This window comes from Linepithema humile, chromosome 7 (genome assembly GCF_040581485.1).
Source record: "Linepithema humile isolate Giens D197 chromosome 7, Lhum_UNIL_v1.0, whole genome shotgun sequence".
NCBI lineage: Eukaryota > Metazoa > Arthropoda > Insecta > Hymenoptera > Formicidae > Linepithema > Linepithema humile.
In genome coordinates this window covers 18139372-18154703 of record NC_090134.1, presented here as the reverse complement: position 1 = coordinate 18154703, position 15332 = coordinate 18139372, and the positions used below count along the sequence as shown (strand labels likewise).

At 30.6% G+C, this 15332-nt stretch overlaps 1 protein-coding gene across 1 annotated transcript; it reads left to right on the top strand.

The window, feature by feature from the left end:
- The first annotated feature begins 86 nt into the window (after positions 1-86).
- Positions 87-15305, top strand: LOC105669962 (vitellogenin receptor-like). Its single transcript, XM_067358913.1, has 32 exons — positions 87-1093; positions 3855-3963; positions 4055-4206; positions 4360-4494; positions 4650-4758; positions 4853-4987; positions 5150-5266; positions 5350-5475; positions 5556-5780; positions 6242-6413; positions 6593-6809; positions 6891-7082; positions 7159-7279; positions 7406-7552; positions 7634-7886; positions 7974-8203; positions 8302-8448; positions 8530-8663; positions 8823-8947; positions 9101-9294; positions 9640-9818; positions 10108-10349; positions 10565-10854; positions 11078-11314; positions 11403-11555; positions 11767-11909; positions 11987-12078; positions 12263-12500; positions 12643-12823; positions 12917-13235; positions 13314-13461; positions 13655-15305. Exons 1-32 carry the CDS (start codon positions 800-802, stop codon positions 13658-13660), a joined length of 5562 nt encoding a protein of 1853 aa, XP_067215014.1. The 5' UTR covers positions 87-799; the 3' UTR covers positions 13661-15305.
- Positions 15306-15332: the final 27 nt, after the last annotated feature.

Below are 15332 nucleotides of genomic sequence, written 5' to 3'. Positions count from 1 at the left end.
GTACAGGAAAAAAAAAAGTAAGATACAGAAAATGTTGTAGAGCAAATAAAAGTATTGTAGAAATTAAAATTTAATTTTATTCAAAGCATTTTACATTGAAGAGTTAGCATAGTTTTTATTGTTAAATTAAAACACAGTTATAATATTGTAATAAATCGCAAAATTTTATGCGTAATAGATACTGTTGAGGACATCTGTATATCGGAATTGCTTGTGATATTATCATTCAGTTTTTCATATCCATTTCTGGACAAGTGAGTTCTTTTTTCTGAAGCATATGATAATTACAACAAGCTTCTGGACAATGACATTCCAAGTTGCGTCTTTGCGAGAAAGCCTTAAAGCACACACCGCAACGCCATTGCCACTGATGATGATTACGTGTTCTCTGGTGAGCGCGCAGATTCGAACCGTGAAATACCACAACGGTGCACAATGGATAATCAGCTAAGTACAGAATAGTTAATGATTTCTCAATAATTATTACTGTTTCGATGTAAATAGTACCGGTTCAATACAATAAACATATACAATGTCTTGTAATTATTATTCATTTTTTTGCATATGACTGCAGATGTTTTGAATTACAAATTTAAATGTTACCAAAAGTGGGATTTTTGAAAAATTAATTTTTAATTTATTGATGTTTAGGTTAAAGTGCATTTTCAAAATCTTAATCTTAATAGAACGTTGCTTTTTGTTATGAATTGTACGTACCGATCGGCAAAAGATTTGTGACAGACTGGGCACTCGAAGGGCCTGTCGCCCGAGTAAAGGCGCAAATGGCCCTTGAGCACCCATGGTCGATCAAAGCTCTTATGACAATACGGACAGTAATGCATCTTATTTCTCTTTCAGGGTTGAACATTCTCTTTCGCAGGTCGGTTTCTTCTCGGCAGCGCTGATCGGCTCATGCTTTTGCTTCAGGACCAAATACAAAGCCTGCGAAAGCTTTTTCGTCTTGCAGCTGTTGATTACGACCTTTGGATTTATTGCTCCAGCAATGTTTCCTGGACTAATTGTCGGATCTGCTACATTACATACCTTTTACATTAGAAAAAAGATGGAGATGCGTCATCGACCAATATCGCAGGTATTTTGTGAGGAAATTTGTTTTTGTCGATCGAAGTAACTTGATGAAAACTCGCAAAATTTCTGATCGCTGTATTTTAATTAGTGTTGAGCATTGCATTATTGGTCTTATGAAAGCTACACCGAGTAACAATAGGAAGTTCTGAACATATCCATATATTGTTCATCTTCGACATTGCATTTTTTGTACGAGTCTTTCGCTTAAGATTTGTTGATAACGGCAGCCACGAATATTCGATCTCTGTAAACATCAATTTTCCGTCATGCAAAATAGATACAATATTTAGTACCAAAATACATCAAAATTTAAAGTATGTCTGAAAGATTTATTGTCATTTTAAATGCGGAAGCAAATAATTCAGTGTGAAATAGACAAATTTCACATCGAATTGATTCAATCATTCCTTAATCTATAATTATTAATTATCAGTAATTAGCAATTTCAAAGTTTTCTTGTTGTTTTTAATAAGAACAAATTACTTTAAGAAAAATGTATTTTGATTTCTCCATTAAATGCTTGAATTGCTTGTGCATTGACAATTAAACATCTAATAGTTTAATAACAGTTAAAATATATAAATTCTATCACACATACAGCACTTAGTTGTGCAGCATTTGTAGTATAATTTGTAAGTATAATTTGTAAAAAATACTTCCCTGTAAAATGTTTCTTTTTTGTAATATAATTTCTATGTTATTAATTTTAATTCCTATCTCATTATAATTTATAAATATCACGTGAAACGTGATTAGCAGACATAAGGCATGATCGTGCGGGAGCTGTTTATTATGATAGCCAAGGTGAAAGTAGCAATTACAGCTATCATATTTTCAAAAATTTTAGAAGGTATGCCAAAATATTTTATAACCATTACTGAAATTTCTTATTTGCCCATTTATCACCGACAAACCTTCACGATGAACAGAGATAAAGGATAATACTAACGATTCAGAATATTTTCACTTGGACTACTAGTTCTCTGATATTGGACCATTTTTTATCAAATATCGTAGCATTCTTTTTCAGATAAAAATAAACCTGCTGTCTACAAAAACTTCTAAGAATATTCAACTTTTGTCGACTGCAGCAATATAGTACTTTATTCGATCGGTTTTCAAGCAGTACTGTTCCAATCACTGTATATTTTCTAGTCGCTGATGCTTAGTAAATAATCGAAATTATTAAAATATAGTAAGTTGGTCATCAGATTAATCATCAATCTTTTTCTTTTATCTTTTTAATACTTAACACTCTGACATTGTTTAATCGTATTATTGTAAAAATTATGATATAATTTATAAATAAATTTGTAACAATTACAGTTATAATATAATTTATGATATTCTCTAAAAGGAGGATTTAAATTAATGTAACGTAATTATCTTATAGACATATTTGCATTTATTATGATGTGTTAAAATTTATTATTTCAATTTTCATATATATATTTTGAAATATTATTTGAATTCTCAGTTAGCTGGTGAAATTTGTATTTCTAGGCACCTATTGTCATGCCGAATGTATTTGTACGAGATATCCATTAAGTTTGTTGTTAATAGAGACTTTTAGGTTCTCTCGATAAGATTTGGTGGAAACAAGAACTCGCAGAGACCGATTTCAAATCGGACATTTAGTGTGGAACATTCCATGCAACGCAACGGTTGGGTCAGAATATTTTTTCTTCATTTAGATTATAAAAAATACGTGAATACATTAATGTTTTTAAGTGCTTTCATTCATTGCAGTGAGTATATTTGATTTATCTTTTATTCCAGTTTTTATCCACAATTAGATATTATTTAAAAGTATATATAATAATATTAATTATATTTTATATATCGAATTATTTAAAACACTTTTTAAATATTTTTTATTACATAAAGTTATAAGTACCGTTTTATCTCGATTTGTGTCGCGAATTTTAAGTCGTCTAAAGAGTGCTTGATTCACTTCAATATTATGATATAATATTATAATACATTTAAATTTACCATCTTCATATAAAATATAACACTCTTTACAATTCTAATCATACAATTTTGCATGTATAGGCAGTATTTTAATATGTGCGATTTTAATTCCATTTATTAACATATTTATAAAAAACAAGTAATTGAAACAATTGAACCGTTGTTATTATTAATCAGCATTTTGATTATGCCTTATTCGTACTCGCGAAAAGATATATCGAGGACTAGCGGATCCTGGGGGGGGGGGGGGGTTTAAACCTCCCCCCCTTCCAAGTTAAAAAAATCAATTTTGCTGGATCTGTTTCAAGAATCTTGATAAAAAATGCATTAAAGCAGGTCAAAACCTCCCCTATTATCGACATCAGGATACGCTAGTGTATCGAGGACATTGTAGAACGCGATAGATTGATAATCTTCTACAATATTCTTTAACTTTTAATTAACATTTATTGTCATTAAATAAAATAAGAATTATTACAAATTGGAATGTTTAAGTTTTAATTATTATAAAAAAATTTACTGCATGATTTTCTCTCATGGCAATTAAAAAAATAATTTTTATATTGATAATAATGTTTAAGTGGTCGACTAACGATTAATTACTACAAATTAGCGTTTAATAGCTTATGTATTTGATTGTACTTGGTAAACATTTTTAGAACTATTCACGAAAATAATTCTACTTCTATTTAAAAAATTTAATGTGTAACTCGCGTATTTAAATAGATTAGTGCAAAAGTAATTGAGAAAGTAACAAATAATTGATAATAAAATTTTAACGTATTTTGCAGATTATGTGTCGTATTGCGTACCTGTTACTTGTGTGCAGCTTTTTATGGGTTTCTGGGGTTGAAGGCATGTTTCAATCTGTCGATCTATATGATGCTTTTACAGATGAATGTAAGACAAAATATTAATATTAAAATTTGTAACATACATTAATTTTTAAAACATCGATTTTTTATGCTCTAATTTGCGATCGACCGAAAAGTCGGAAACGAAGATTATTCTTACTATGAAGGATCATGTCCAAAGAATAAATTTCAATGTACAACAGGAAGCATTCGATGCGTATCAAACTTACATCAATGTGATGTTGTGTCTGACTGTGACGATGATAGCGATGAAGAAAATTGCCACATGGTGAATATTATATAATTGCCGATGACATTCCAGTTATTATATACTTTCAGTTTGAGAAATTGTCTTCTAAGTGAACATCCACAACTTTTTACTTTTCTAGATCATTTGTGTACACATACCGTATCAAGTTAAATAACATGTTTGTGCTTTCAGGGAAATCATGTTACTTGTGCTAATGATGAATTTTCATGTCAAAATAAAAAAGAGTGCATACCGGAACACAAGTTTTGCGATGAAGTATTTGATTGCACAGATCATAGCGATGAATTGGTTGATTGTCAGGAACATGTAAGTGAATTAACGTGATTATTTCGCACATTATCGCACATTATCGTACTTTATCGCACATTATCGCACATTATCGCACATTATTTATCTTTTTTTATCTGTATTACTTTATGTTATAATAAATTTTTTTGCAATTTTATTTTTTGTTACAATAGTTAAATTGTACTGATAAGTTTCGCTGTAACAATGGATTTTGTGTGAGAAATGAATGGGTTTGCGATGGCACGAAAGATTGTACAGACAACAGCGACGAAATAAATTGCGGTAACTCTTTCGGCTAATAATAATTATGAAACATACACATAAATTATCCTGTGTTATAAAAAGATATTCTTTTAATGTTGTTTTGTTTTTGCAGAGAATAAAATTACAGAATCCGAGTGTAATAATACGAATAATCGATACTTATGTAAAAATAAACGATGCGTTTCTCTTAAGGTAGCATGTGACTCAAAAGATAACTGTGGAGATTATTCAGATGAAGGTGGTAATTGTGAGTATGATACGTCTTCGTGTTTCAACGTATTTTAATTGGTATATTCTTTTAATTTCAATGTATTTTTATATAGTATTATTTTATTTTCTGTTTTTATGATATAATCTTAATGTAACTTTATTGTGCGATTTATTATAATGTTAATCATTTCTTTTTCAGGCACAAATACAACTCTCTGTTCATCCGTAAAATGTCAATATTGTAAGTCAACCCCTACAGGACCTGTGTGTTTCTGTCCACCCGGGTATAAATTGCAAGAGAATAATACATGTACAGGTAAATTTGCAATGAACGAAAATGACAATTGTACGAGAATAGCGTTCTTCTCTTCCGTTTACTTAACGATTTTTTTTCCATAGATATCGACGAGTGTCAGACTTACGGGATATGCGATCAAGGATGCGAGAATCTTTTAGGATCATACAACTGTTTCTGTCATCCGAATTATTTATTGCAGGACAACAATAAGACTTGCAAATATAATGGTAGATTAGCTTGCAAGCATTATTATGCTTATTTATGCTATTAAAACTTAACAAATATGCAAATCTCTTTTGGAATTTAGGTGCGGCTACATTGGTGTTTTCTACGAGAAAGAATATTTTCTTATTCAATCCTGATACGGAATACTATACTGGTATAATGGTAAGAAACTTAGACCACATTGTCGATGCCGTTATAAACGATGGGTACTTTTATTGGTCTGAAGTAAAGGAGAATGAGAACTCAGTGATTAAGAGAGTTAGTTTTGATAAAACGCGTGAGAAGCACGAAACAATTGTTACAGAAGGTAAGCTTTTTAATGATAATATTTATTGATTATTATAATCTTTGTAAATATGTATAAATAATTTTACAATATATACTATTTTGAAAAATATCTCTTTTCGCAATAGGAAATAAAAATTAAGTATTTTTTTTTATTATATTAAACCGAACAATTATTTATAATTATAATTTATTATACATATTTTCATATATTGTATTATTGCCATATGTAATAACAGAATTTTAATAACTGTAATACTATATTAATAACATTAGCAATTTATGATAGAAAATATGAAGCAAACTAATATCAATATTTTAAAAAATATTATGATAAAAATAAATTAAATAAAAGAATAAAATTTTGTTTGTATAACAAATACTTGAAAATAATATGTTCGAAGAATCATAGCTTGTAATATATTATAATTTTAACGTAATTATATAATTCAGTATAATTTTATGTGCTTTTGTCGTGAAAAGGTTTACACAGGGTGACGAGTTTAGATGTGGATTGGATCACGGGAAATATATATTTCACTGATTCCGGCTACTTCCGTATCGGAGCTTGCAATAATAAGGGCACACACTGTACCGTATTAATCAATACTGACAGTATGCTACCGAAATTACTTGTCCTGTTACCGACTAAAGGGTAAATACATATCATAATGTACTACATTTTTATAGATTATGTTTTTATATCTTTTTTCTTTATATTTATTACATCAAAATTGCTTTTTAAATTTTATTTAGAAGATCAGAATAGTTGTACATTTAATGAAAAAGTATGTTAGTTTAATAATATTTATAATAATTTAATATTATTTACAGATTAATGTATTACTATCAAGAACAGATTTCCATTGATAATGAATATATTTCTAAACAAATAAAAATGGCAGGAATGGATGGAAAAAATATGACAACTTTTGTTGAACCAGAATTGCATGTCGATGGATTGGCTGTTGACTATCCAAGCAATCGATTGTATTGGCTATCCGAAAATGGAATGATCGAATCAATAAAATTAGATGGCACTGATAAAAGAGTGAGTGTGCATTTTTTTTTAAATACACTAATACAAAATTGTAAAATTTAATTGATACATTTCTATTTCAATTATCCGCAGGACATATTACATTCTACAGTAGAGCATGCGATTTCCTTGGCGGTTTTCGAGAATAAATTATACTGGAGTGACTGGGAATCTAAAACAATACAAACATGTGATAAATTTTCCGGAAAGGATTGGAAAACCCTTAGTCACACGATAGAGGAATCTTACCGTATCCACATCGATTATCCAGTTATGAAATTGAAAGTACGAAATATCTTTCATTGTTTGATAAATACAAAGTCGACTGCAAAATTTGTATTATCGTTAAATTTGATTTCAGTTTTCAGATCCATGTAGTCCGAATCCATGTTCTCAACTGTGTTTGTTGAATCGAAACGAAAGCTATACATGCGCCTGTTCCATAGGCCAGAAATTGAACGCCGATCGACATACCTGTCTAGGTAAATTTGCAATTCAGGAAAAAAGTTTTAGATTTTTGAGCGCTCTGATATTTGCGTCGCAATTACGAACTTTAAACGTTAACGAGTTCTGATTGCAGTCTTTGATGAGCGTAAATATAATTTCAGACGTGAAGGAGAAGCCTCATCTTGTCATCATCGCTGGAAATACATTCATAAATTATTATTACGAGTTGTTAGGAAAGCCGAACGTAACTACGAATACTGTTTCAAAAGAGATTTCAGTCACCGAAGCAGTTTACGATCAACTCACTGGTATGACGAGATTGCTATTTTACGAATAAGAATGTTCTTTAATTTTTGTTTTATATTATTTTTTACGATTAAAACTTACAGGCACTATACTTGCTATCGATCAGTATAATCACTATGTCATTCGCTATGATCCGAAAGACGGCAATATTACTAATCTCATATCGATCAAAGATATGATAGTGGGAGGAATGGCATTTGATTATATTGGTAATAATGTGTACTTGTCGAACTTAAAACACCGAAGTATTGAAGTACATAGTTTGACAACTAGAAAAAAGACGATCTTTTACTTCGAGGATGAGCCTCATTCTATGGAAATAATGCCTACAAAAGGGTGCTGTTTTATTTTATTAATTACAATCACCATTTACGGAACAATCATTAGCGATTCAATTAATGTGTATTGTTTTGTATATTACAGCATAATGTACGTGTTGTTCAAAAGAAATATCTATTATTTCGTCCATGAAGTGCTAATGAAAATGACATTGAATGGATCACTCAGTGATAAAAGAGAATATATATCTACATACAATTCCGATAATCCATCAAGATTGTTATTACGATTAAATCATAATTCGAACGTATCCACATTATTTGCAAATCAGAAATTTGTTATTACAAATTTACCTCCGTTATTGTTTAAAAGTGGTAAGTTTTTCATTGAGTTCTTTGAAATATATTTTTAAATTGACAAATCATATCTTGTATTATAAAATTATTGTGTATATTAAGTAGCGATCTTTTAGTAGGAATAAGATTCATGTCTATACCAGAAGTACAGGCATTTAGTTTTGACGTCACGGAAGACAGTATTTTCTGGACTGAACGTAATTCAAAACTGTTACACCGGATGAATAGAAACGGACCAAATTTTTATAAGCAGGTTGTATTAAGTGAGTTTGTTTGACGTTTTGTAAAATAGAGAATATACATATATAATAAGGTTAGTCAGTAAAAACTGAATTTTCTTTTAGCTATGCCTGTAGATAAAGTGGAAAATCCACATGTGATAAATGTGCGTGGAATGGTTATCCACAAAAAGGAAGGTTGTCTGCAAAATAATGGAAACTGCTCACATGTGTGCTTGCCTTCTTCTCTTCAATCATTTGTAAGTAGGAAAATTTTCGACGACCTAATTATGTGTTTAAAATTTGACGAATGCTAGTGTTTCATATATGTCACTTAGAATATAATTACTTTAATCCACGATGTGTTATTGTTTTTCGTAGAAACATTCAGATATTTAATTTTATGTTATTACTTTCAGATGTGCGCGTGCCCTCCCAGAATGGTACTAGGCGCGGATAAACGTACATGTATTGTATCGACTGGGTGTCCTATGCACAAAATCAAATGCAGTGAGCATGACGTTTGCATAAAGCCGGAACAATGGTATATTTATCAACTTTTATATAATTATTTGAAAACTTATACTTTTTTTGTTTTTGTAAACAGAAGGAAGATATTTACTAGTAAATTATTGTATCTATATGATATGAACATGATGTCGATATATGTATTCATGAAACTTTATGATTTATTTAGGTGCGATGGCCACAAGGATTGTCCGAATGGTGAGGACGAGGAAAGCAATTGTAAGGAGAGAGGTATTTGCGAGGAAGATGAATTTATGTGCGATGATCACACGTGCATAAATGAGGACAAGCATTGCGATTTTTTTACTGATTGTGTGGATGATTCTGATGAGAAACATTGCTTCAAAATCCAATGCAATAAGGGTAATTAGATACAATGACAAACATATTATAATTTTTCTCCTAGGTTACGTTATTTAAAATCGCATGGTCACTCTTCTTTTATGCTAAATTTATTAACTTGAATTTGAATTAGCAGCTTATCTCATTTCATTGTTTTATGTTATTTCTCATCGAAATATATTTTTTGAATGTATGAAGATATATTCTTCCGCGTATATTCGTCAGAACTAACTACATCTTTGAAATTTGAATAAGCAGCTTCCTTTATTTCATATTTATTATCGAAATATTTTCTTCTAATATTGTATTAAAATCTTAAAACTTGGTTTTCGAAATTGGAATTTTTTCTCAATCGAATTCTTTCAGGAGAATACCGGTGCCGCAGAGGAGGAGAATGTATATCTCGTTTCGCCGTATGCGACGGCAACTATGACTGTCCCGATTTTTCTGACGAACTTCACTGCGATAATTATACATGTAGTTCGGACGAGTTCATGTGCGACATGGGAAAATGCATTCCGAAGGATTGGAAATGCGACGACGAAGTGAGTCTGAACGATAACAAATTTACAATTTACATTTGTACGCTTAACGCTGTCATTTAGCTCGACCTTTTCTTAATTTTTCATCATATGAGAATTATTTTAACATTTCTTATTAATTCAAAGCTTGATCCTGCTGGAAATCAATATGAACATCAAGAAAAAACTGATAAAGTATATTTTGTGAGACTAAATTTTAATTTTTTTAATTTGAATCAGTTGTAAAAATTTTTGATTTGTTTGCAATCAACAACAATTTGATTTTATATACTTTCTCGTAATTGTGTTTAAGTTTGATTGTCCGGACGGTTCGGATGAAGCTGGGCATTGTTACTTGAAAAGCATATGCGGCCCTGACTACTATAAGTGCGCTAATGGTCGTTGCATATCTAATTCATTGCAATGCAATCACATTAATGATTGCGGTGATGATAGTGACGAGAAATATTGCACGAGATATGGTTATTCTCGTAATTGTACCGAGAACGAATATCTGTGCATGAACTCTGGTATATGTGTTTCGAAGAAAGCGAAGTAAGTTCACCCTTTTAAACGTAACGTATAATCGGCAAACAATACAAATAAAAACGTTAATTCTACCCTATTTTACATTTGAAAATAGTTCTGATTTTGATACTTGCAAACTTTGTCGCGCCGTCAACTTATCGCACCCATTTTTTTATGTATGTGGAAGAAACGAGCTATAACTAATATAACTCTAAATGTACTCTTTATCACTTGTCTTGCAGATGTAACGGGATCCAGGATTGCCCGAGAAATGACGACGAATTTTATTGCGCGTACTGTTTCGAGGACGAATTCACATGTGACAATCAGAAGTGTATCGGGAAGCATTTGGTATGCAACAACGTGGACGACTGCGGCGATAATTCGGAAGAAACAGACTGCAGAAATAATAAGAAAAATATCGAAAACTGCGATCAATTCAAATGCACCAGTGGCACTTGTTTGTCGTTTGACAAAGTATGCGACGGCATTAATGACTGTCCGGACGGTAGCGACGAGTACGGAAATTGCTGTATGTAACAACAAAACTAATCTTCAATCGCGCTGTTAAAACAATTACTGTATTAAAAGAAAATAAGAAATTTAGTGAATTACACGGAGGAGCATTTTTGAAGAATTTGCAGAGACTAATGTCTAAAAATTTATAGGGGACATAATCGAGAAATAGCTTATATTGATAAAATTTAATACGCGGATATTTAATTCATAATATGTCTGTTTTTTTTTTTATATAGCATTAGCTTGTCAAAACGCTAAATGTGAAGACATGTGTCAGAATAGACCGCACGGTGCTGTTTGCAGTTGTCGACCTGGATATAGTTTGGATTCTAACGGGAAGTCTTGTAACGATATAAATGAGTGCCTACAAAATGTTTGTTCGCAGAATTGTTTAAACACTGTGGGATCGTACATATGTGAGTGCTTAAGCATCTACTCTCTTCGTACCGATAAAGTTTCTTGCAAAGCTATCGGTAAGTAGTCGCTACTAAATCGGTAAGTAGTCGCTCTTTGTGCAAGTTATTCATGATAAAATAATGAATATCAATGATGATCGTTTAGGACCGCAAATGCATTTTATCACCACCACCGGTGATGATATCAGGAATATATCGGCTGATGTAGGCTCTGTTGAGTTAGTGCATCATTTAGCAGGTTTTAGCATAAGCAGTATCGATTCGAATGCACTCGATGATGCTCTTTATTGGAGTAGCGGTTAGTCTGCATTACATTATTCAAATACTGATATCTATTTAAAAAATAAAAAATGTTATCAACTGTTAAAAGTTGTTTAAAGAAAGTTTGGAATTTTTAAGATATTTATTAAAAGAAGTTAAGATTATAAATCGTCTAAAAGCTTTTTAAAAGCATTTTTCTAAAGATGCGCGTGTATTGTCGGAATAAATACCGGATAAAATAATTGCAGAGGAAGAGGGCACTATTAACAAAATGAACGTAAAAACGAAAAAAATCTTGACTATGGGCAACTTTACTCCGAAAGCGATTGCGGTTGATTGGGTCACTAATAATGTCTACTTCAACGATAACAACCGTCGAAATGTGATTAAGGTATATTTCTCTACAATATCAAGCTGACGACTGCACCGTTTGCTGATTACTAATCTAATTTATTATTGATTGTAAAGGTATGCAACTTGGAACAATTAAAATGTGCAGTAATAGTCGAGATAAAGGATATGGCAAAAGTTACGGCCCTCGCAGTCGACCCAATCTTGGGGTACCTATATTTTTATGTCTCTCACACTTTTTTTAACTTTCGTTTATCGAACAATTGAATTATTATATTATTTATAATTACATTATCAAATTAATTTAGACGCATTACAAAATATCGAAAGCAGAAGTACAATACAAAAGTGCCCGTTAAAATTCTACAAAATTTATATTACTTAATGTTGCAGTTATCTATTTTGGTCTCATACCACTTGGCACAGTCACGACAAGCCAATCGCTGAGATATATCGGACGAACTTGATGGGCGCCGACATGAAAAAGATCGTTTTTAGGAATATTAGCGTCGTAAGTGGAATGGCAATCGATCAACTAAAATTCAAATTATATTGGTCGGACAGTTACTTCAAAACTATCGAATCAGCCAATTATGAAGGAGATGGTCGCACCACGTTCTTAAATACAGATGTACGTAAATGGATATCATTATTTCTACGATCTTTCTATTATGACGAAAGATATCTGTGCACAAAGCGCAATTGTATTGTTCGCAACATTATGCTGATATGTTATATTTTTTTCTCTAACAAAAATACTTTTTGATTTTTAGATATGTCGACCGGCAAGTATTAATATTTTTGAAGACTCGATTTATTGGCTAATGGCTTCGACCGGTCAGTTGCAAAAGTGCAAACTGTATGGCGATAAAGCATGTACAACGATAGACATAGGCACCCACAACATTCACAGGCACTTCACCATCTTTCATACTGTCAATCATCCTAATGTCGGTTAGTATATTTCTAATGAATATCAAAATGATACAACATGTGATAAACATTTAATATTAAAAAATAAAATTGAGCTATGTTTTTACCCAACAGTGGAGAATTTTTGTAAAATAGAACATTGCGACTATATGTGCGTTTTGAATCATAGTATTATCGATCTTCTTGATGAGCATATCGAATCTTTTGTGACGTGCATTTGTCAAGATGGCAAACCAGTAAAACCCAATACTATTTGTCCGAAAAATGCGAACGAGGACATAGCATTTGTTTCTACACATACTTGTCATAACGGTGGCATCTGTAGTATTATAATAATCATGATACTGATCGTAGGGGCGTTGTTCGGCGTTTACTACCTTTATCAAAAGTATAAATTGAAACTAGGTGTACTAGATCTTAATATAATTAATAGGTATGTCCCAAATTTGTTTGACTTATTTAAGACTCGCATTTTATTCGTGATATAATGATATATAATGATATGATACAGTTTCGATAGAATTCGCTTCCAAAACCCGTTGTTCGATCGAAGAGACGAAGTCACTGTAAACACTGTAACGTTCAATTCCACGGCTTCAAGTAACATATTCCCTGGACAACATGAATATATGAATCCTGTTACTGAAGAATTATCAGAGGTAAGTTGCAAACGGTGTTTGTTCTTTTAATTATATCATATGCTGCTATACGTATTTATATTTATTTGTATATACTTAATTTCATTGGTAAAAATTTCTGCATTAGTATACGCGCGTATTATATGATTGAACAAAATATCCGTTGATTATGATGATTTATGATTACTTATTCACGTGCAATAAATTATTGCAGAATTAAATATGCAGTATTCACTTGTATGCTGCGAAGGAAAGTGGTTTAAAAAGACTGAAAGAAAGTTTGAACCAATCAGAAAGAGAAGATACAGAGACAGAAAAAGATAAATCCTTAATTCATTTTGGCTAATCGTAATTTGAGAACTTAATGGAGGTCGTAAGGCTTAATAAGTACTTAAAATATATTATAAAATAAAATTAACACGTTGATTGCCGCACGTCGCACCGGCCGCCGTATCGATATTGTTTTTTTATAGGTTACGATGTATTTTGTACCAATATCAGGATTATATTTACAATATATTTTGTATCAGTATAAATCATTCGATCGTACAGCCTGATAATAAAAAATCTAATATGAGGACCAAGACGTCGTGTGGCTTAAAATATGAAAAAAGGTTATAACATTGTTGGTATTCATCTTGTTAAAGATAGTGAATCCTTGTATGCCGCGTGTGCGCGTTAAAAAAATTCTTATTAATCACTAATGCTAAACATGTTTCTTAGTATATTTTATATTGTTGTAGTATTTGATATTGTATTTGATACGTTTTTGATCGCATTTATTACTGGCATATATACTACACTATTTAATACAGCACTTATTAAGTTCAAATTAGGTACTTAAAAATTATGTACGATATACATATTTTGGATGTATAATATATGATATCAAATACTATATAAGAATATATAATATATTAAAAATCATGTTTTGATATTTGTAATAATATTAATTGATAATAATAATTTTATGTATCTATAGCTGATATATCATAAATTGTTTTCATTTATATTATATACCTACTTTTTGTATTGTAGTATACAAAAAAATATTTTTACAATTTTATATACATAAAATGTAATAATATTTTTATCTTATGCAGTATTTGGCTAACAATTGATTATAAAAATTCTTACTTTTTTCGCAATTTTTATATAAATATATGATATAAAATTTACTTTAAAAATTAGATTTTGCACTTAGTATTACCACATGATTAATGAAAATTGCATTTGTTAAATATCAGTATTACGATTATTGCAATGTTTTAATAGAGAAAGGCGATTAATTTGCTTAAATTCGATTTAATTTTGTGATACAGGAATGAAAAAAGTAAAATGAAGAAAATGTTGTAGAGCAAGTAAAAGTGTTGTAGAAATTAAAATTTGATTTTATTCGAAGCATTTAATGTTATTCTGCAACAATATATGGCACTTTATTCGATTAGTTTTCAAGCAGTACTGCTCCAATCGCTGTATTTTTCAATCGCTGATGCCTAGTAAATAATATTTGTTATCGGAATTATTAAAATGAAGTAAGTTCATTATCAGGTTAATTATCTTCTTTCTTCTTTTATTTTTTTAATATTTACCACGCTGATATTGTTGAATTGCATGATTGTAAAAATTATGATATAATTTACAAATTAATTTATACCAAGTACGGATATAATATAATTTATGATATTCTCTAAAATAAGAACTAAAATTTATGTAGCGTAATTATCTTATAGATATATTCGCATTTATTGTTATTATTATTTGTTAAAATTTATTATTTCAATTTTCATGTATGTATTTTGAAATATTATTTGATTGAATTCTAAGTTAGCCGGTAGAATTCGTATTTATGGCATATATTGTCATACCAAACGTGTATAAGGAGGTATCCA

Bases quoted from the DNA above. Each gene is read 5' to 3' on its own strand.
- LOC105669962 (XM_067358913.1), top strand. From the start codon at position 800: ATGGTCGATCAAAGCTCTTATGACAATACGGACAGTAATGCATCTTAT. The intron at 4,207-4,359 runs GTGAATATTATA...TTGTGCTTTCAG, and splicing joins ATGAAGAAAATTGCCACATG to GGAAATCATGTTACTTGTGC. The intron at 4,759-4,852 runs GTAACTCTTTCG...TTGTTTTTGCAG, and splicing joins CAGCGACGAAATAAATTGCG to AGAATAAAATTACAGAATCC.